The following is a 23,289-nucleotide window of genomic DNA, read 5'->3' on the forward strand; positions in this document are numbered from 1 at the left end:
GATCTTGCTCTTGTCTTGCTTCAGTATCTTCTGTAAGTTGGCCGGTCTGGTGAGACACAGAGTTTCCCTCTTTGGTAAGAATCCTGCATGATGGCCTGTTGCCACATTTCATTTTTTAAACCTTCATTCCCCTTTTATTTAATGTTTGACATCCTCCATAATAAACCCATTCTCAATTGTTGCCTAAATATTTGGAGAGTTTCTTTCTTTCTTATCTGAATGTCTCTGGTTTGCTGTGCTTTGCTTAACTTGATGCATTTGTTGCAGTGTTTGCCCTCTTCACTTACAATATAAGGCATTCTCATATCAGTATGTCAAAAGAAAATCTGCACTGGCTGTCATATCACTTGTAATATCAATTGGACTAGATAACATATCAAATATTTGCTTGAAATAAAAGGCTCAACTTGAGGGGGACTGGCTTTAAAGTATCCATCCACTAAAATCACTATATAGGTAACAACATTCTTTCTTTGCTTATAGTTGAAAGTTCTGTCATCATTTACTCCCCCTCATATTCTAAAATTGTATAAAGTTTCTGGTTCTGCTGAACACACAGAAAGATATTTGTAAGAATGTTTGTAACCCAACAGATCTGGGGCACTGTTGACCTATATAGTAGGAAAATATGGTAGTCATTGGTGGCCAAGAACTGCTTTTGAAACGCTTATTGAGGCATCATACTCAATGTTTGGCCAACTTTAAAAAAATGTTTTATATTAAATGCAATTCAGAATTGCGTAACTTAGAAGTCCAAAGGAAGCCAAATACATTTTGGGCATGCTTAACAATATCATATTCCAGTTTAGATTTCTAAAGCAAGGTTAGAAAAGCTTATTGAAGACCATCGTGCAAAACTTAAAGGCATCTCATGTCATGCTCTGTTTGTGTTTGTTTGTGTTCAGGCACTGATGCTTCAGCAGTGGTCAACTGTCTTCATATCCTGTCCCACTCATTGGATGCCAGGTACTCTTGTTGACCACATGAATATTTGTTGAATATTTCTCTTCCTTACCTGACCCCATGTCATCACTTTTGTACTGTTGTCCTCCCTTCTATTTTCTCCAGGACTGTGATGAAATCTGGGCCTGAGATTGTGAAGGCTGGTCTGCGCTCCTTCTTTGAAAGTGCAGCCGATGATATTGAGAAGATGGTTGAGAACCTTAAGTTAGGGAAGGTGTCGACTAAAAACCAGGTCAGATATAAAAATAGTCTTGATGTTCCCTTGTTCTTTGTTAATGTTGCTAAATCTTTTGGTTTCTCTTTCTTGTTTAACAGGTGAAAGGTGTATCTCAGAACATAAACTACACCACCACAGCTCTTCTGCCAGTGCTCACCTCTCTGTTCGACCACATTGCCCAGTACCAGTTTGGAGATGATGTCATGAGTAAGTTGTTTTTTAGATGATGTCATGAAGGTAAAGAAGAAAAATAAGATTTATTCATATTGCATGTTTCTTTCTCTATCACTCAGTGGATGACTTGCAGATATCCTGTTATCGTATCATGTGCAGCATCTACTCACTGGGCACTGTAAAGACCCCTCATGCAGAGAAGTAAGCAAGCTGCTCACCGTTAATGTGTCTTAAACCTTCCTACACTGTTAATGTGTGTTAGTCATTGCTGAATGATATTGTGTGATGTTAAACAGCCAAAGGCCAGCTCTAGGAGAGTGTTTGGCTCATCTGGCCGCTGCCATGCCTGTCGCCTTCCTGGAGCCTAACCTCAATGAATTCAACTCATACTCTGTGTACACTACCAAAACCCCACGAGAGAGGACAAGTCAGTAGCTCACCATGAAATGATCAGTAATGCTAAGTGTTTCAGACCAAAGCAAGATATTTCTTTATCTGTCTTCTAGTTCTGGGTCTGCCCAGTCAAGTACAGGAGCTGTGCCTGGACATCCCTGAACTTGATGTGTTGATGAAGGAGATCGGAGATCTGGCAGAGAGTGGGGCCCGTTACACAGAGATGCCTCATGTGATTGAGATCACCCTGCCTATGTTGTGTAACTACCTGCCTCGCTGGTGGGAGAGAGGACTGGAGAACTTCCCTGAGATGGAGGGACGTCTCTGCACGGATGTCACCTCTGAACAGCTCAATCAACTTCTGGGCAGCATCATGAAGATAGTGGTCAATAATCTTGGCATTGATGAAGCTTCCTGGATGAAAAGACTGGCAGGTAAAATTTAAATTCAATGTGCATAATACTGATTACGAAACATTAAGTTTGCATTACGATACATTACATTATGATACATTGCATTAGATTACCAAGTATTATGCTACATTATGTTATGCTACATAAATTTACGATACATTACCAGTCACTACATCACGACACAATGCATTAAAATATGATACATTATGATACTTTACATTACACTATGTTACATTACGATACATTAAGATACATTACATTACGTTGCAATATGATATATTACGTTATGTTACATTAAACATCACATTACATTATGATACATTACCGTTTATCACGTTACTAATCATTGCATAGCATTAAACTACAATACATTACATTGTGATTCATTGCATTCGATTACCATATATACAATTCATTACATTTTGCTACATTAAAATACATTACGATAAATTACATTATGCTACATTACGATGCGTTATGGTATGAGACATTACGCTACTTTACATTGGGATAACCACATTACCCTGCATTTCATTACAATACATTAGGATACATTACATTACGTTATCCTTCATTATATTACATTACATTAAGATACATTATGTTATGCTACATTAAGTTACGATACATTACCAGTTATTATATCACGACAATGCATTATAATAAGATACATTATGATACTTTACATTATGCTATGTTACAGTACGATATATTAAGATACATTACATTACGTTGCAATAGGATACATTAGGTTATGTTACATTAAACACCACATTAGATTATAATACATAACCATTCATCACATTACTATTCATTGCATTACAATATGATACATTACACTGCAATACATTACATTGTGATCCATTGCATTCGATTACCATACATACAATATTTTACATTTTGCTACATTTCTATAAATTACATTATGATACATTACGATACATTACATTATTCTGCATTACGTTATGATATGAGACACTACGCTACTTTACATTGGCATAAGTACATTACCCTGCATTTCATTACAAAACATTAGGATACATTATATTAAGTTATCCTTCATTACATCACGATACATTGAGATACATTTTACTACATTGCATTACGATACATTACCATTCATTAGATTACGTTTTATAGCATTATGATATGAAATATTATGATACATTAAATTACTTAGGATATGATACATTGCGTTATGATACATTGTATACAATATATCGGTTATGTACTTCTGGGTTTCCTCTTGATGTTTTTCCTCAGTGTTTGCTCAGCCAATTGTAAGCAGAGCGAAGCCAGAGATGCTCAAGTCCCACTTCATTCCCACCATGGAGAAGCTGAAAAAGCGTAGTGGAAAGGTGGTGGCAGAGGAGGATCAGCTGCGGATGGAGGGCAAGGGGGAGGTAGACAGTGAACAGGGAACCATCCGGGATGAGTTTGCTGTGCTCTGCAGGGATCTGTATGCTCTTTACCCGCTGCTCATCCGATACGTGGACAACAACAGGTACCTACACCAATCACATAAAGCATATATACCGTACAGTTAGGCTGAAAACAAGCTCAGTCCTTCCCTGATGTTTATAGAGCAAGGTGGTTGACCTGTCCCGACCCTGATGCTGAGGACCTCTTCAGAATGGTTGGAGAAGTTTTCATCTTCTGGTCCAAATCTCACGTAAGTGCTTCATTCTGTCCTAAAATGTACTTGAAACGTTTGTTACGACCCCTCTGTAATGATGCTTCACTTGACTGTGCATTCTTGTAGAACTTCAAGCGTGAGGAGCAGAACTTCGTGGTGATGAATGAGATCAATAACATGTCCTTCCTCACCGCTGACAGCAAAAGCAAAATGAGCAAGGTGAGGCCGTTCATAGACTGCCGCTCATAGATTTGCTGTTTAAACGCAACTATGCTTTTGTTCTTTAATGTAACCTCTCCATCTTTTTCAATAATGTTTTTTACAGTTTGTTCTTTAATAAATATTGTTCAGAATAACATTAGAAGACTGCTGACATCACATCCTGTCTAGGGCAAACACTGTTTGCTCTCACAGGAGGTTTATAGATCCAGGAGGATGTTTTGTGTCCATCTGTAAGGATGGGCTTTACTGTCTAGTTTTAACATTCCTATCTCTCTCTGTGTTCTGTCTCGCTGTGGATTCGGGGCCTGTAGGGCGGGGATGCAGAGGTCAGATTGAGTTTCTGCACGATGAAATAAAAGAGCTGTGCTGATCGCATGGCGCGCAATGCCGAGGTTTTTCATCGGGGTCACACACACACACTGGCAAACTGATATACATATACTGTACACACACTCCACATATACATTAAAGTTCATTTGAGAGGGTCTTTAAATTCAACAATATGACAAAGTTATGCATTTAGATCATAATGTTCATTTGCATATGCCAGCTGTACATCACTTTCGAGGAGTTTCTCAAAAAGTACCAATAAAAAGTACCAAATCACATTCACTGCCAGTGTGTGCGATGTGTGTTTGTAGCCTGTTTGATGAAAGTCCTCAGTTCTAGATATTAGTCCGGGCATCATGGCACTTTCTTCAGCTGGAGAGTTTTTCTTCTCGCTGAATTTGAGTTCCATCACACTGCCAGTGATTTTGATTGATGTGCCGTCTGATGGATTTTGTCTGCTGGACGTTGTTGATGAGTTGTCTGGTGTTTTCTATCTTTCAGTGCTGTTTTCCTGTCGTTTGTTTTTTATGTTTCAACTTTTTCCCAACTAGCTCTGGTGGTGATGCTCCCTCGTAAGGGGCGATCGTATAAAAAAACATCATTATCAAACATTACCCATCATTAATTGAAGAGCACATTGTCAGTGTTCATTATTGCAATGTAGTGAGAGAATATGCCTTTTCATAATAGAGAACAGTTCTCTTTACATCTCTCATCTAATATTTCCCTCCCTTTGTTTAATTCATAATGTCTAGTCCAAACTTTGACTAAATTTGACTTCCATCGATTATAGTTCAATTTCTTCAGTGTGAGTTTGTGTTTATTCTGTTATCCAGACCCAACTGCGACCTCACTACCCTCACCAGGTGTCATCTAGTATTATGGAAGTGATGCAGAAAAAAACCTTCCCTCTCTGTGCTGTGAGACAGTCATTACTGTTACGTCATGTGTTATCTTCTCACCATGGCTCTTCTTGTATTGTCTCATCTTGTGTCTTGTCTTGTCTTGTCTCATCTCGTCTTGTTTTGTCTCTTTTCTTATTTCGTCTCGTCATGTCTTGTATTGTTTCATCTTGTCTCGTCTCTTCTTCTTGTAGTTTATGTCCTTTCGTCATGTCCAGTCTCATCTTTTACTTCTTCTCTGAAGCTGAAAGGCCAGAGGGAGCTCATGTTGTAGAAGGCAACAGTCAGTAATGGGATCTTATAGCCACGGATGAAGGGGGTCGTGTGTTTAAGAGACGGAGCGGACCCCAAAGCCTAGTGCTGATTTCTTGTGTGCAGCTTTGCACTACTTTACACTACTAACACCGGATTGCTGTATGTTTAGTTACATTGACTTGTTAGCGATCTGACTGATAATACTCACATGTGCCATGCTGCACTGAGATAACTGTAGATGTTGTGTTTGACTTTGGCTGCCTTTGAAGCATGGTGTTATTTTCCCTCAGTGATAGCTAATTTCCCAGTTTCTGTTTTTATATTTAAGTGACCCCTTTGTTTCAGACATTAACAGTTTTTAACAATGTTTAACCTGTAGTTAATGATAAACTTCATAGCAAATACACTTACAGAAGGGAGATGTTTACAGAGAATTGTTTCTATATTCAAAATATTCATCTTTTTAACCCCAAAAAATAAAAAAAACTCCTCAGAACAAGCTGGATTTTTGGATTTAGCTGGTTTTCACTGCTCTACATTGTAAAAAAATCTTAAATTCTTACTTGGTATTTTTGTTTTGTTTTCTATTTAAATTACTTTTGTCCAAAGTGACATTTCACATTTTTCAGTACAAGTTTACATTTATCTGAAAAAACAAGATGACATTATTTACACTGACAATATATTACATCTTGATTTGAAATTAAGTTTATATTTAAAACTTGAAGTAAGTCCTTAATAAAGAGGTAAAACTTTTCAAGTTTATATTTTATTCCATTTGCAGAGTGTCACAGTATAGCGGTTTTGACTATAATCATGATGTTAAAAACCATGATTATTAATATAATGTTAATGCTACGCATAATTAAATATATTATTGATATAATATGTCTACACTCATATTTTCACAGTGTGATTCAATGACCAAAAATAAATGAATATTAAATAAGTACAATAAAAATAAAATTAACTAAATTAAAGATAAATTTGACTCATTTATTTATTTAAAAAACATTTCATAGATATCACAATAATATTGTTATTGTGTTTTTTGCCCATAAAATAAACATGCACTGAAATCCTGATATCCTGACACTCCTATTTTTAACATTAACTTAAAAAATGTCTTTATTTTTTAAACAACATCTTCACACCTTATGTCAATATGCTTATCAGGCTAGATATTTGTACTGGGAAAAAAACAAGACAAAAATACTAAATGGGATTTTTTGTATTCTCGCTAAACTGTTCCTCTTTTGGTTTAGCAGGCTAAAAGTGCCTAAAATCCATCTAAGACAATCACAAGCTGATTTTGGCTTTTTCAGCAGGAATCTTTTTACAGAGCCTGTTTTAATCAAACCTTTTTCTTAAGGAAGAGCATCTCTGTGTCAGTCTAACTTTGCAAGCTTTTTGTAGGGTGGTGGTTCAGATGTTGAGCGAACCAAGAAGAAGCGCCGTGGAGACCGTTACTCTGTTCAGACCTCACTGATTGTAGCCGCCCTGAAGAAACTGCTGCCCATCGGTCTCAACATGTGTTCCCCTGCAGACCAAGAGCTCATTAACATGGCCAAGATCCGCTACTCTCTGGTACACAAGTTAAAGCCACGGACTTGGTTTTAGTATCCAATGTACACATATAAAACAAGTGACAAATAAATGACAACCTTCCTTTAAAATGACTAGTTTATCTCATATTTTGGACAGATTTAAGCATTTCTATTCATCAGTGTTTGACCTAATGGCTATTTGTATGTTACAGAAAGACACTGATGAGGAAGTAAGAGAGTTTCTGCAGAATAACCTCCATCTTCACGGCAAGGTAAGAATACACACAGTCAGTTAAAGAATCATGATGTAAAATGTGACCGTGGACAGCTCAACATGTCTCTGTAGGAAGAGGACCCTTCCATGCGCTGGCAGATGGCTCTTTATAAGGAGACCTCAGGTAAAGCTGATGATGCCGATGCACCTGATAAGGTTGTGAAGAGAGTTCAGGAGGTTTCTGCCGTTCTCTTCCACATTGAGCTGGTAAGACACACAAACTTACAAGTTCGTACAATAATTACATTTAGTCATTTAGCAATTGCTTTTATCCAAAAGGAATTACAAAGAGTTTAGGGAGCAATAAGCGACCACTACCTGTTGAGAGAAAGAGGGTTAGTGTTTTTTTTTCATTTGTCTGTCAAGTATTCACAGAAGAAATGGGTTTTAAGTCATTTTTTGAATGTTGTTCGAGATTTGGTTGACCAGACCGAGTTAGAAAGAATGTTCCACCAGTAAGGAGTTGTGAAGCAGAATGAGCGGGAAAGCGATTTACTGCCCTTATGGGAAATCAATACAAGATGCCGCTGGTTTGCTGAACGCAGGGATATTGATGGGGTGTAGGAGTGTAGGATGGTGTGAAAGCATGCTGATGCAAATCCAGTGATAAGGGCTTCAACTGGTAGCCAGTGGAGAGAGATGAAAAAAGGGGAGTCACATGAGCCCTTTTGGGCTGTTAGAAGACGAGACGTGCTGCTGCGTTCTGAACCAGCTGGAGCGGTTTGATAGCCTTTGCAGGAAGACCAGCAAGGAGAGCATTGCAGTAGTCCAACCTTGAGATTACCAGGGCCTGTACAAGGAGTTGTGTGGCATCCTCAGTAAGATAGGGTCTAACCTTTCTAATGTTGAATAAGGCATATCAGCATGACCACGTTGTCTTTGCAATGTGATCATTGAAGGACAGCTGTTCATCAAATAGTCTGGGGACTTCAGTGTCAGTCATACACACATATAGTGACAAACACAGTTAGTCCATTTTTCTCTTTCCATCCTCCAATCAGACTGAGCATCCTTTCAAATCCAAGAAGATGGTTTGGCACAAGCTTCTGTCCAAACAGCGTCGCAGGGCGGTGGTGGCCTGCTTCAGGATGACGCCGCTCTATAACATTCCTAGGTATCAACATTCAGTCTTTCTCAGGTCTCTCATTGGATAACACATGAGGTCAAGGACCACTGTTGGCGGTTTGTCACAAACAGAAATGCTCTTGACTTGTGTGTCTTGTTTCCCGTCCAGGCATAGGGGATCTAACATGTTCCTTGACGGATACAGGCGCAACTGGATCGAAAATGAAGGTTACTCATTTGAAGACAAGATGATCGACGATTTGTCTGTAAGATTTGTGTGTACGATTTGTCTGATCTGGGTGTTTGTTGACACTCCTCGGTTGCTGTTTCAGTTTGTTAACAGCATCGTTTTTTGTAGAAAACGCTGGAGCAGGAAGAGGAAGAAGAGGAAGAAACTGAGGCAAAACCAGACCCTCTTCATCAGCTTATCCTTCATTTTAGCCGTACCGCTCTCACCGAGAAAACGTGAGCAGTTACATTTTCACTTTTTTATATTTGAGGAATAAACTCTGCACATGAAAGGCATTTCCTATAAATTGTCATGTGTACGTATTTTTCATTATATATAGTTTCACATTTCTTTCCTCTTCACCACAGTAAACTTGACGTTGATCATCTCTACATGTCATACGCTGATATTATGGCAAAAGTAAGTTCAAGTTGATTTTTAATGTACTGTACCATATTATGCCTTTCTCTTAATTTTGCGATTCTTATAAGGCAAAACGTTTTGGATAAATATTTTTATGGCCACGGTGAACCTTGAATCATTTATGCTTAACCCTAGTCTAACTTTAGTACGGATAAACAAAAGGTCTGATTCTCTTTTCTACTCAACCACATGTTGTTTAATCAACAATCTCATTCCTAATTTGTTTTTAGTAAATGTAAAAGAAGCATCAGCATACTTAAAAATGTGTTCTCTCACATTCCTTTAAAAGAAAGGGTCAAGCACCAGTGGTGTTTCCTTCAAGCTCATGTGTTAATAATTTTTAACATCCTTCACAATTCTCCACGCAGAGCTGCCACATGGGTGAGGAGGATGAAGAGGGAGAGGAGGGTGGAGAGGAGCCTTCCTTTGAGGTGCGACAGACAGAGATGGTATGGGGGGGCCTGGGGCTGGGGCCATGGGAGTCAGAGGAGCCAACATCTACAGCTCCTGTCACGCACTGAGTGAACACGCCCAAAACCACTGCACCCCTCACACTCAATGTCTCTCTTCCATCTATAACTGTCACCTCTTCACTGTCCTTACATCTCTCCTTCTCTGTTTCTACACTCGTTGTGAACTGATCTGTGCACTCCTTTGCTGGATTCTGAGTCTTTGTGTCTTGGACTTTTTATCTTTGTCTGTATTGCATGACTTGAGAGTGCAGAGAGATGGCCACACACAAAACAAACAAAAACAGAACCAGATGTGCTGACCACATCACAGATTTGACCTGATCTGGCTTCTTTCGCGGATGAAAAAGCTGTAGTGTGATGTGACCATAAATAGTGTTTCAATTGCTGAGCCAGGAGAGCAAAATGCTTTCTATCTGTATTTTGACAGGGTTGTCTCAGCCGTCCAAACTGCATTCTTGTTCTCCTGGACTTCTTAGAGTAGCACTGTTGATGGTTTCCACAGTGTGAGTTTGTGTGTAAAACACGATACTTGAGTACGCACACATGCACACACTGTTATCAGAACCCTTAACTGGTCTCCTAATACATTACCAGTCCCACCTCTCTGAAGCCCTGCTGTCTGGCTTGTAGATTTTTATTCTTTCTGCATCTTCTGTATCTTACGGCTTTACTGACCCACTGACTTGGATATTTTTTGTCCTTCCTGCTGCGATGTAAATTCAGAAAACAAAGCTTCACCCTCTCACCTTCGATCCATTTGGATTTAAGTTCCACATCGCATAAGATCATAGGGAGTTATTATTATATCAGCATTGAAATATCTGTTCACCCAAAAACGAAAATTCTGTTATCTTCTACCTACCCTGTATGACTTTCTATCTTCCGCAGAACACAAAAGAAGATATTTGGAAGAATGTTGATGACCAAACAGTGCCGGCACCCACTCACTTCTATTGTTTGGACACAAAACAAGTCAAAGGGTGCCACTTAACAACATCCTTCAAAATATTATATCTTCTTTTGTGTTCTGCAGAAGATAGAAAGTAGACCAGGTTTGAAATGGCAGCATTTTTACTATTGGGTTAACCATCACTTTGAGCTTTACGTGATGGAGTCCGAAAATGAAGACTGTTCAATAATTGTGTTTTTTACATGTCGTTCATTTCCAAGAATATTATCGCACCGTTAGTTTGTATACATGCTAAAATCAAATATTATTCTTATATTTCTTATATTTGACACATTCCCAGCAACCCAAAGTACTGTGAGAGTGAAGTTCTTCAAAGTCTGACAGAATTTTTTGAATTTAGATTCAGTACAAACCTTGTGTGTCTCCCGGAGTGTCTCCATATCTGCATTTGGAATTGAATTGAAGTTTTCCTCTCTGTACTCACTAAAGACTACAGTAAAAGCCTGCACAGACACACACATTAAGAACACAACTGTACAAAACACAACACACTACCATACAGCCGAAAAACAGGTAATGGCAACACGTTTGAAAGACTTCAGATCCCATCGGTACATGATTTAATCACACATTATGTAGGACATGGCCTGGCTCTCAGGGCAGGGTGGGAGTGGGAGAGGCTTTTTGCTGGGGATGGGAGAGCTTAAATGCTTGTGTGCTTTAAAGGGTGGGTTCAGCAGCTGGCTTAATGGGTCGGTGCATTTTATAAACTTGTTTCATTCTTTTTTTCAACAGGATAGTGTGTGGTAAAGTAGTATGCATTTTAGGGGCCTAAAGGGAAATAATTTGGTCCTTCATTGGTTAATGGAATGTCCAAAAACAAGTTTATGTACATTAAATGTGAAAGCACTTTTATTTTCTGATATTAGGCAGTTACCTTACTTCTTGACTGACTCTCAAATGATTTGTTCGGCTATGTATTCTGTAGCATAATGTAAATAATATCCAGTGAAAGTATAATCTTTAGAATTTGAATGACAAAGGCCATAATTTTCTTTAACACCCGCTGCAGCGTCACCCGAAGCGCCAGTATAGTAGTGACAGACAGGCTTTCAAAAACACTGAAATAACATAGGCTGCGTCAAAATACTCCCACTTGTGGTCTTTGCACTTGACCGCTTGACTACATTCATGACTTATTTCCTGTTTTTGGCCCGAGTGTTCTAGTGGGCGAAGAGAAGATCCCAAGTGAGCATGTAGTATTTCTAACCCGATGGGACGCACTTTTCTTTAAAAAGGCCATTCTTATGCGAGACCCTGCTGCTGTGAGCTGACACAGATGAGGGTTTGTAAGAAGAGCAGCACCCATCTGTGTAAGGTGGTTTAAACAGAGGAAAGAGCCAGTGCTTTCATGCTCCTAACAGGGAGAGCAGGTCTGTTTGCTGTAGTCTAACATTTGTGATGACCACCCAATGTGAACGGCTCAAATAACGATTACACATGACTAATAGCACTTGTGAGAGAAGTGGAGTGTATGTGCTGTCTGTGTGTATGTACAAAAGAGCAGATCAATGAAGAAAATCTAGCGCGAAGCGATCAACAAGTGAGAACCGAGTAGCAGTAGGCGGATATAAAACCTTTTAAAGCACATTTCGGCCACCAGCTAATGTGCGTTCAAGATGACTGTTGTCAAGATCATCTTACTGTATGCCAGTCCTTCCCAACCTTTTGGCCGCAAATGGGTGGCAGGCCTAGGCTAAATCAACAGATTTAAATATGTCTACATTTTATCTCAAAAAGATTTGGGAACTGATGTACCTTGCAAACATACAGCGTTTTAGAATGAAAATGCGCAATATATTTGTTATTATTATACCTTCCTCGGTTTTGTGATGACCCACATGAAAAAATGCTGTACTGTATTTTGGTATTAACTGTTTTATACTGAAGTACATTATAATTATTATTGTAGTATGTTATAGTACCGTAACTGTGTGTTCAGACCAAATGCGAATGAAGCGTTAAGCGCGATTGATTTACATGCTAAATCGCGATTCGCGTTTGAATGATTCGTTCAAGAAAAATATGAACTTTGGCGAAAATTTGCGGCACGTTTACCAATCAGGACCTTGCTCTAGTAGTGAGGTGATATGATGTTGCGAGCAGAGGCAGAAATCCCAAACAAGAATGTAGGAGAAAATCTTCGTTGATGTATGTGGATACCTGAAGCTGTACGATACATCTTCTTACTTGTATCGAAACAGAAATAAAAAGAATCTTGCTTGGAAGAAAGTGAGTGAGGAGGTCGGACAATCTGGTGAGTTGTCAAAAACGGTCTTTACAAAATTTGAGCAATATAAGTATATATATTCGAGACTGGAGCTGCCTGGCCGAAGCCCCTCCCATGATGCGAATTCGCGTCTGTAGTGAAGTGAATTTGACGCACGATTGAAGCGAGTAAACTCAAAAGCGTCCAACTACGCGTGAATAGCGCGATTTATTCACATTAGTCGCACTTGGTCTGAACACACAGTAACTAGTATATTGATATACTGTAATATACTTAAATATTTATGATAGTAAATATTAGTATTGTAAAAACTTAGTTTAATATAGTGAATACTATACACAAAATTCACATGAAACCCTTATATATACACATTTAAAAGATGGTTATTTTCTGTAGTCACCATCATTATATTATGTTTATATAAGTAGAACTTATATAGAATTGTAGTACAATAGGTGCAGGGATTTACCAAACTCAAAACAGTTCATAAAGACAGTCCTATACAAAAAATGGCGTTATTATCGTTTGCAACCCAACAGATATTTTAAGGAGGCAGATAAATGCCAAAATGTCATTATAGGGATGCACGGTTCTGCTTGTTGTGTGGGTATGTGTGTGTGTGTGTGTGTGTGTGTTAGGTGGTCAGGGGGGGGGGGGCGGGGGGATTATGGGTGTGTGGACTAGGCCTTGTGTTGACTGGACTGTTTGTTTTTGACTAACAGGACAAGGAGATGGAAAAGCAAAGGCTTCTGTACCAGCAGTCCCGTCTGCATGAACGCGGAGCAGCCGAGATGGTGCTGCAGATGATCAGCGCCTGCACAGGTGAACTCACGTCATATATCACATAATTCACAAACACAGCATGTTACACATGCACGACAGCATGCAAAGTAAATCTATCCATGAAGAGTTTGGTTCCGAAATGAGATAAGTCATTATTTAATAAATAATTAAAACTAATATTTAATTAAGAATTAGTTTAATTGTTTAATACAATTAATTTCAATCAAACTGCAGTTGGTTTCTTTTGATTTAAGCAATAATGACAAAAAATACTGCTAACTAACACAATAAAACACAACAAAAGCATGAAAACTGAATAAAAAACATGATTTTTGAAAATATAAAAAAGGGAGTTATGAACAAGTATCCTTTAAGCACCTTATGATTGCTGTTGCATTAGATGATCAGGTTAAAATTACACTACAGTATAAGTATATGAGATTGATGAGATGATATGCACACAGGTGAGACGGGAGCCATGGTATCCTCTACTCTCAAACTTGGCATCTCCATCCTCAACGGTGGCAACTGTGATGTTCAGCAGGTCAGTTTGTAACATTCCTTTCAATGGTAGAAATCATACACCTGTGTATTGTGTATTTGTTCTAATAAATCATTTGCACCAACTTCGTGTCTTCATGACAGAGAATGCTGGACTACCTGAAGGACAAGAAAGATGTGGGCTTCTTCCTGAGCTTACAGTCCCTCATGCAGACATGCAGGTAAATCACTGGCACTTTGTTTCTTGTGTTTTTCATTCAGGTAGTATCTTTTGTGATTCTATGTCTTTTTAAATAATTGTGCTAAAGTGATGCATGTGGTTTATTGGAAAGTGCTTTAATAGACATTTATGTGTGTTAACAGTGTTTTGGACCTGAATGCTTTTGAGAGGCAGAATAAAGCAGAGGGTCTTGGGATGGTGTCAGAGGAGGGCAAAAGTAAGTTTTAAACATCCTTTCTTTGTGTCTACATGTCTCTTCACATATTCTACAATGAGAATTTTAACTAAAAGGTCTTTTCACATGAAACCTGAAAAGAGAAAGCACCACAACCTCAGAATCTTCTCAACTGTCTTTAATATCATAATGTGGCAGTGTTTTATTTTTTAGTTGTTATGTCGTTTTTTTGTGATACAGGACAGTTAATTTCTCAATTCAAGATCTTGCAAGTGTATATGAAAAAAAAAATCTTTGCGAATGATTGGTGAGCTGTCTTTAACAAGAAATATTTCATACCAAGTGACATTTTGGCTGGTGTGAACAGGCCTTTTGTTTTCCATAAACAAAAAAATTTACATTAATTAAATGACCTAGAATTTTTTATAATTGAATAACCCACTGTAGTTCTGTGATGTTGGAGACTTTATGGAGAACACTTCAGAATGAGGGTCATTCATATTACAGCCCTAAAAATAAATATAACTTATATAATCTTTATAAAATGTAACATTTTCACACTCTATATTTATTATGTTGGATATCCTCATAACCCATTGTTTTCTCCAATTTTAGATTTGTATCTTTTATAACCTGATGGCAACGATGTAACGCATGGATAGAATGATAAAACTGATCTGATGATAAAACTGAGTGTCTTTTTATTTGTAGGAGATTTAAAAATGTAACAAAACTACCTATATTGCAGTTTTTCTTTTTTATGTCACTGTTGTGTTTATATGTTTCATAAAGTTTTTGATAGCTAACCTCATATTTTAGATACTTGGACCCTTGTTTACTAAACTGCTGTTATGTGTATAATATGTTTTAATGTCTATTTCTGACATTCTTCTACTTACTGTATTCAGGAAGAAATATCAAAATTCATGACATAGCACTTTAACCACAACCCACCAAGGCTCCAAACTCATCTGAAATATTGTGGAGAGCAGTAGATCTGTTTTGCATTAATGTGTGACTGTGTGATGTTTTTTGAGTTTGTTCCTGTCTGTCCCCTTCATCTGTTGCGTAATTGTCACTGTTTCGTCATGTCATTTCAGTGCTCGGTCTTAATGCTGGTTGTGTTTTATGTCTGTGTATTTCTATAAATCTTTCATTTTATTTAATAATATTGTTTGTTAAATGTTTGTTAATACGTATTTTGTGTTCTGCACAGAAAGAAAGTCATACAGGTTTGAAATCATAGGAGGGCTTGTATATAATATAGAAAGTGAAATATTCCTTTAAATAAACATTTTCACCATAAAATAATACTGATAACATTTGCACAAAACCCTTCTTCGTGTTTCACTAGATAACAGATCTTAGAGGCAAAACAGATTTTTTTTTATTGTTTAAAAACATTCAAAAATGTTAAGATGTATGTCATTTGGCTTTGTGTTTTTGAGTCTAGTCACCCACAAAGTCAAGCAATCCTTGATGCTGTTTTGTAACACTCATGCTGTGTGTGTTTGCGTGCGTGTGTGTTTGTGTGTGTGTATGCGTGCGTGCGTGCACATTTGTCCCCTTTTAGAGGAGAAAGTGATGTCGGATGATGAATTCACTTGCGACCTCTTCCGCTTCCTGCAACTGCTCTGTGAAGGCCACAACAACGGTGAGTTTCCTGACATCCCAGCTGCAGACTAAAGCTGTTGAATTCTTCACCCACCACGTCTGTTCATTCTCTGTTGTCTTTGAACAACTACTGTTGTGTTAAAAAAAAGAATCCTAAACAAGATCTGGTGAAAGTGCTCCAAAAAAATGTCAAGCTTTTCAAATCCTGCTTGAGTGCTTGATCATTTTGGGCTCTGAAGCTTTACAGATAAGAACACTGTCTTTAAAACCCTCCAGATTTTCAGAACTATCTGCGCACACAGACAGGCAGCACAACCACAATTAACATCATCATCTGCACTGTCGACTATCTGCTCAGACTGCAGGTATGACCTGACCAAACCAAAAATGATTTGCACACCTACTTATTGCACATGTGACTTATTTTGATTTTTTTGTGTTGCATCACAGGAATCTATCAGTGATTTCTACTGGTATTACTCGGGGAAAGACATCATTGATGAACCAGGCAAAAGGAACTTCTCTAAAGCGATGACAGTTGCTAAACAGGTCTTCAACAGCCTGACTGAGTACATACAGGTAATATATCGACATCATTTCTCTGGCTTAGGCTGCTGTCTCTTTCTTTAAGACGCTTCTTTGATGTTTCTTTATGACAGGGCCCCTGTACGGGGAATCAGCAGTCTCTGGCCCACAGCAGGTTGTGGGACGCCGTGGTGGGTTTCCTGCACGTGTTCGCACACATGATGATGAAGCTTGCACAGGTACAGTGAGAACTCAATCAAACCCCTAACAATACTGATAGAGGTTACATCATATTGACTGTATTTAATGCTTAATAGCTTTATTATCTTACTGTATGGTTTATGTTTACATAAGTTGTTAACATTGTCAACCGGTCATGTAATGTTGCCTAATCTTAAAGCAAAACAAAGAGTAAATCAATGTTTCACAAACTCTTTGTCAAGAAATATTTGTTTTAAAGTGCTTGTCAGATGACTACACAGTTAGGTATGAAGAACAGTAAAACAGTGGGAACTGAAGTACAGAGCATTGTTTATTTTCCAGTAATCCTTTTTTTTGTGTAGTGAGAATCAATGGTTCGTAGAATATAACAGTTTGTAAATATCTCACTATGTAATGTACAGCAGTGGCCAAACGTGATGTCCTGGTTCAAGTAAACCAAAATCTGAGGTGTATGTCACAGAATGCATAAAACACTTAACATTTAAGGTATTTATTTAACTAAATTGTGTGACAAAAATATTTGAATATATTAACAAAAAAGCTCGGAGGAAATAAAGCAAACATTGACAATTTTTTGTCTTCCTTGAAATATTTTGTAGTCATTCTACTGGGGATTGACACCGTTTCTACACCGGACTCGACCGGCATGACACAACAACAGACATTAGAAACGCATTCGAACCCATTATAATAAAACAAATATGTCCACACTGGATGGGGCGCGACGCGAAAAACGAATTAAGAACAAGCAGGTTGTGTCCGGTGTAGACGTGTTACTCGGTAAGCTTAGCTCATGTTACTTGTATGTGTTATATTTGCCAAGCCCTTTAAGTTCTTCACAAACACCTATGCAACGTTAAAAGTTTGTATTGCATCTTGAATAGTATATTTAAAAACGCGGAAAAATCTGTTTTCCAAAGTTGAACATCACTTGGCTACTACTGCATATAAATATGTGAAGTATGAGCACAGAGTTCACTCAAACTTACATGTTGACAAAAGTAAGGTCATTTTTCTGTCAGTGGTAATGTTTACTAGGTTTTCTTTGCATCTGTTTAATATGACCTATAGGCTACATTAACAAAGACACACTGCACAAATACAGGAAGCCTTTCTGAGTTTTTAACCAAATCTATCTGGTTATAATGGGCTCATCACATTTAAATATTGTACTTAACTTGACACAGAAAGTACGTAGCCTAACTGTCTTTATTTTCAGTAGTGTGATGTATGGACGGTGTTTCGAGTGTCAATGCATCTTTGAGTAATTTTAACCATGTCTTGTTATTTTAACCTTTCTGTGGTGTTGTTTGATTCTGTTGTAATGTTGTTGCACATCGTGGCCCCATGAATCCAGTGCATTTTTGTATTTCTCAATATCAAATCTCTCCCGCTCTCATAATTCATTAGTCAGTGCGACTTATAGTAGACAGTAAATATTGACTTGCTTAGAGTCTCTTCAAAGATTACTGCCAATCAATTTTTCTAAGTTAAACCCCCCCAGTGATATGCTTGGATATGTTTTACCTTATAGCCAAAACCTAAAAAGAGCTAGTTGTTTTATAAATTAAGCACATACATCATTTAATTTTTGTATCAAGCAACTTTGCTCCGTGCTTTTTCATGCAAACTCTTTATGTCTTATAATGTAGCCATGAATTGGTGAAAGTGTCTGAGAGGGGAGATGAGATCAATACAAAAATGTGTTAAAAATGTTGATGGGTAACATTTTTATTTTGATGTGTAACTCCGCCAGATGCACCCTGACCTTGGACTTCGAAATAGCGTAAGGATTCTTGTTTTTGCATCTATCTTACACACTTCTGCGCTGCGCTGCTTCCCACACATCTTCTCTCCTCCGCTGCCTGTTTTTGCATTTGTGTCAGCACGTTTAAAAAATGAATATCACAGATATTTTTGTTTGGTGTATGTTTAGATTCTTATTAGACCACTACATTTTAAAACTTATGTTTTCATTCATTTTAAATGAAGAGAATTTCTCACATCAGTCTTCAGGGACTCGCTATGCTTAAAGGAGTAGTTCACTATAAAATTAAAGTTTCATGATAATTCACACAGCAACATGTCATAAAAGGCTTCCGTGTGTTTATTTCGTCTGTCGAAAACAAATTGAGGCTTTTAAAGAAAGCTTTCCGGGGTTCTTATCCGTATAATGCACTTAAACGGGGGCTGTTGGTTAAGGTCTAAATTTCAGTTTCATTGCAGCTTCAAAAGGCTCTAAAGACAGCAGCCGATGAATAAGGGTGTTGTCTAGAGAACGATTGGTCATTTTCCAAGAAAATAAAAAATTATATACTTTTTTAACATAAATATATGTCTTGCCCGTGATCACGTTGGAAAGGTCACGCAGAAGTTCTGACCCAGTGTAAAAAGTTCTTGGATGTTGAATGATGACATGTTATTATGACAAGATTATTGTTTAAAATGGTCAGTTCATGTGCATATCAGGGATGTTTAAATCTTTTCAAATATCCGTCACGCGTAACCTTTCCAACATGATTATATAGTACGTGAAGTCATGGACGTTATTCCAAGGCAGTTGCAGCCGCGTATTTATGTTTTAAAATAAGTTACTTTTGGTTTTCACGGAAAATGACGAATCGTTTCGCTACTCCTTTAAAGGGATAGTTCACCCAAAATTGAAAATCCACAATTTACTTCCCCTCCGGTTACTTCAAACCGGTATGATTTTCTTTCTTCTGCAGAACATAAAAGAAGATAGTTTGAAGAGTGTTGTTAACCAAAGAATGACGGTACACATTCTCTTTAATGAACACAAAAACTAGTCAATGGCTGCCGCCGTTGTTCAATACGATTACAATTTTGGGTGAACTATCCCCTTCATCTCATAGATCATTGTTGTTTGAGGTAATATTGATACCTTTCTGGCTTTTGTTGTCACTTTTCTTTATCCATATATGCCAAAAAGAAAAAGTTTAAATATCCGCACAGGGTTATATGTATATGCACTTCCTTGTAAGCCCTGCTTTCAATGCTTCATCAGAGGCCATAAAAACAAGTGAAAAGGGCAAAATTTTCGAGACACAGCTCTTCCTCAGTGCCACATCGATTAGTGCACACCTGCACCCATTAAAATATCAATCTGTACCATGCACATCATAATGTGCGCGCAGCGGCGCAGCCACAAAACACATCAAATTCACCTCAAGAGGTTCTTATACATATATTAAGGTAAAAGCTCCTCAATTTAAAAAACATCAAACACATAAAGCAGAAACACATTTAAATGCATAAAACAAGTTTCCTTTTTTCATGATTTACCCGTAAATCTTACAGTATAGCTATTTATTATACACATACCTCACAAAAAAATCTAAACCAATTCCTCATACCACAGGGTGAATGCACACGTGGTAAATTGTCTAATATGATACGTACGATCTGTCACGCAACTCTTGAAACACACGTCTTTTCTTCGTATATATTTACAGTCCGCACATTTTTGACAGGAAAAAAGCTGACTTCATTCGCAAAACAATTTATTTTCTTTTTGTACACTAAAGGTATCTAATCATACAAGATAATCTCTTATGTTCTTCACCCTATAATGCGAGAAAAATGGGGGATTTTTTCTTTTTCTTTTTGGCAAATCGTTTTTTTTTTATCTTCGCACCGTATCAACTGTGTTCTTTGATACTGGACATTTGGCGCTGCTCCTCCTCTGTGACTCTTTATCCATAGAAGTCCATGAATAAGTTCCTCCATAGTGTACATAGGTATGTGATGCTTTGTTTGTGTTTGTTTATAAATGCAAACCCAGGACCCTTTTTGGAATAGAACACATGCTGAGGTAAGCTAAAAACAGGACAGTTTCAGAAATGCGAACCCCTGCGCCCTCAAAAACCTGTCCAAGAGATGCTAGTTGTGCCATTGCAAAGGTCTTGTGTAGGATAGCTGTATTTTTGACTGCCGTAATGGTTCAATAGATATGGTTAATATCATGTTGTTGAAAGATATAGTTCACCCACACAAAAATGAAACTTATTATATTATTTACTTACCCTTATGTCATTCAAAACATGTCTGCCTAACTTTCTTCTGCAGAATACAAAATAAGATATTTTGAAGAATGTTGGTAACCAAACAGTACTGGTTCATATTGACTACTTTTATGAGCACAAAACCACTGAGGCATTTCTCAAAATATTTTCTTTTGTCTTCCACATAATAAAGAGTCGTATACAGGTTTTGAACGACACAAGGATAAATCTTTTTTTTCCTTTTGGGGTGAACTCTGCATTTAAAACTACAGTATTCCAAGACCAAGCAATTTAGATGATTTAAACCAAGTACGTTTTACCAAAAAAGCGAGGTAACTATGTGAAAAACGATGTCCTATTTTGTTTTTGTGACCACAGGATTCCAGTCAAATTGGTCTTTTGAAGGAGCTGCTTGATCTGCAAAAGGACATGGTGGTCATGCTTCTCTCTCTACTGGAGGGTAAGCGATCTCTATCCATTGAATTTCATTTTCACTGTGATTTAGCTTGCTAAGCCATTTGATTACATTTCACAGGCAACATCGTGAATGGCACCATCGCTCGCCAGATGGTTGACATGCTCGTTGAGTCATCCAGCAACGTGGAGATGATTCTAAAGTTCTTCGACATGTTCCTTAAACTGAAGGATATTGTGGCATCAGACGCCTTCCGTGACTACGTGACCGACCCCCGTGGCCTCATCTCCAAGAAGGACTTTTCCAAAGCTATGGACAGTCAGAAGCAGTACACACCATCTGAGATCCAGTTCCTCTTGTCTTGCTCGGAGGCCGATGAGAACGAAATGATCAATTTCGAGGAGTTTGCAGATCGCTTCCAGGAGCCAGCCAAAGACATCGGCTTCAACATCGCTGTGCTGCTTACCAACCTCTCCGAGCATGTTCCTCACGACACTCGCCTTAAGAACTTCTTGGGGCAAGCCGAGAGCGTGCTGAACTACTTCCGCCCCTTCCTGGGCCGTATCGAGATCATGGGTGCTAGCAAGCGGATCGAACGCATCTACTTTGAAATCAGTGAAGCCAATCGCAACCAGTGGGAGATGCCACAGGTCAGAGAGTCGAAAAGGCAGTTCATCTTCGATGTGGTCAACGAGGGTCAAGAATCAGAGAAGATGGAGATGTTCGTGAACTTCTGCGAGGACACCATCTTTGAGATGAACATCGCCTCGCAGATCTCTGAGGTGGAGGAAGAAGTGCAAGAAGATGAAGACGAGGAAGAGGAAGAGGAGAGCGGCGGTGGAGGAAAACGAGAAGGAGATGGAGAGGAAGGAAACGGAGAAGCACCGCCTGAATCCAGCTCAGCGTTTGCAGACTTCATCAAGAGCATTGTGAGCCTCTTGAGCCTGTTCACTTTCCGTAATCTCAGACGGCGGTACCGCAAAATCAGGAAGATGACAATCAAGGATATGGTTGTTGGGTTGGTGATGTTCCTCTACACCGTCCTCTTTGGCATCCTCCATTTCATCTACAGCGTTTGCAAAGGATTCTTCATCCTCATCTGGAACACCCTCTTCGGAGGTGGCCTGGTGGAGGGAGCAAAGAAGATGACGTTGACCGAGATTTTGACTAACATGCCCGACCCAACTCAGGACGAGGTGCACGACGACCTCCCCCCTGAGCCAGGAGCGAGAAATGTTCAAGAGTCAGGTGGAACCGGAGACGGCGAGGAAGGAACAGGAGGAGGAGAAGTGGAGGAGGAAGATGGAGAAGAAGATGGTGGGGAAAGGACTGGGTTTGGTCCGCATGGTGGACTTGGAGACATGGGTGAAACTGAGCCAGAGGAACCTCCGACTCCAGAAGGAAGCCCGCTTCTGAAGAGAAAGCTGGTGAGACACAGACAAAAGAACTTAGTGCTTGTAATCCTACAAAATCCTTTTTAAGTAAACATCCAGCAATTGAAATATTCCTGCACATACTTTTTAGTAACCACCTCTTTATACTTGATATAGAGAGACTTTTTTCACCATGATAACCTAACTGATGTTGCCTTCCTCTGGATGTGTGGCTTTTTATCAGGTGGGTGAAGTAGAGGGAGAGGTGGTAGTGGAAGAGAAAGTAAAAGAAGAAGAACCAGCCCCGGAACCCGAGAAAGCAGAGTGAGCGATTGAAAAAAAAATCACCAAATATAAATTCAATAATGATGTTTTTTATGTGTTTAACTTCAGGATATCATAATTATCACAAATAAACACTTATGTTATTCGCCACCAGACAAATTTTCGTCCAGACTGTTCTTAATCATTACTTTTCTGTCTAACAAAGTGCTGAAAATGGAGAGAAAACTGAGAAGGAAGCTGAAGCTGAACCGGAGGAGAAAATGAAAGAGCTAGAAGAAATAAAGGCAAAGGCTAAAACAAAGAAAGGGAAGAAAGAAGAAGGACATGGCTTTGAAATTTGGAATGAACTTGAAGTCCAAAGAAACAAGTTCATGGTGAATAAATTTTACACTGTTATTGATTTGTTAAAATAACTAGAACTACAAATTGTACAAATAC

At 38.4% G+C, this 23,289-nt stretch overlaps 1 protein-coding gene across 13 annotated transcripts in view; it reads left to right on the top strand.

Moving 5' to 3' along the window:
- The window catches only part of ryr1b (ryanodine receptor 1b (skeletal)), a 73,843-nt gene that overhangs the window by 43,873 nt on the left and 6,681 nt on the right, over positions 1-23,289 (top strand). For 3 of the 13 annotated variants that reach the window (XM_056766300.1, XM_056766293.1, XM_056766297.1), the window contains 33 exons: positions 25-74; positions 906-966; positions 1,069-1,195; positions 1,279-1,387; positions 1,474-1,555; positions 1,651-1,781; positions 1,861-2,181; positions 3,424-3,664; positions 3,745-3,832; positions 3,923-4,015; positions 4,330-4,344; positions 6,922-7,092; positions 7,265-7,324; positions 7,399-7,533; positions 8,328-8,440; positions 8,561-8,657; positions 8,750-8,856; positions 8,989-9,040; positions 9,412-9,492; positions 13,439-13,538; positions 13,964-14,043; positions 14,145-14,221; positions 14,364-14,437; positions 15,969-16,049; positions 16,286-16,374; positions 16,460-16,588; positions 16,669-16,773; positions 18,513-18,542; positions 20,559-20,588; positions 21,157-21,238; positions 21,314-22,620; positions 22,811-22,890; positions 23,057-23,225. In XM_056766300.1, coding sequence (XP_056622278.1) covers positions 25-74; positions 906-966; positions 1,069-1,195; positions 1,279-1,387; positions 1,474-1,555; positions 1,651-1,781; positions 1,861-2,181; positions 3,424-3,664; positions 3,745-3,832; positions 3,923-4,015; positions 4,330-4,344; positions 6,922-7,092; positions 7,265-7,324; positions 7,399-7,533; positions 8,328-8,440; positions 8,561-8,657; positions 8,750-8,856; positions 8,989-9,040; positions 9,412-9,492; positions 13,439-13,538; positions 13,964-14,043; positions 14,145-14,221; positions 14,364-14,437; positions 15,969-16,049; positions 16,286-16,374; positions 16,460-16,588; positions 16,669-16,773; positions 18,513-18,542; positions 20,559-20,588; positions 21,157-21,238; positions 21,314-22,620; positions 22,811-22,890; positions 23,057-23,225 — 4,567 coding nt within the window. The remainder of the gene's footprint in view (positions 1-24; positions 75-905; positions 967-1,068; positions 1,196-1,278; positions 1,388-1,473; positions 1,556-1,650; positions 1,782-1,860; positions 2,182-3,423; positions 3,665-3,744; positions 3,833-3,922; positions 4,016-4,329; positions 4,345-6,921; positions 7,093-7,264; positions 7,325-7,398; positions 7,534-8,327; positions 8,441-8,560; positions 8,658-8,749; positions 8,857-8,988; positions 9,041-9,411; positions 9,493-13,438; positions 13,539-13,963; positions 14,044-14,144; positions 14,222-14,363; positions 14,438-15,968; positions 16,050-16,285; positions 16,375-16,459; positions 16,589-16,668; positions 16,774-18,512; positions 18,543-20,558; positions 20,589-21,156; positions 21,239-21,313; positions 22,621-22,810; positions 22,891-23,056; positions 23,226-23,289) is intronic. The other 10 variants (XM_056766301.1, XM_056766303.1, XM_056766302.1 and 7 more) reach the window with 7 other exon arrangements.

The sequence above is a fragment of the Triplophysa dalaica genome, chromosome 14, assembly GCF_015846415.1.
Source record: "Triplophysa dalaica isolate WHDGS20190420 chromosome 14, ASM1584641v1, whole genome shotgun sequence".
In the NCBI taxonomy this organism is placed as follows: domain Eukaryota; kingdom Metazoa; phylum Chordata; class Actinopteri; order Cypriniformes; family Nemacheilidae; genus Triplophysa; species Triplophysa dalaica.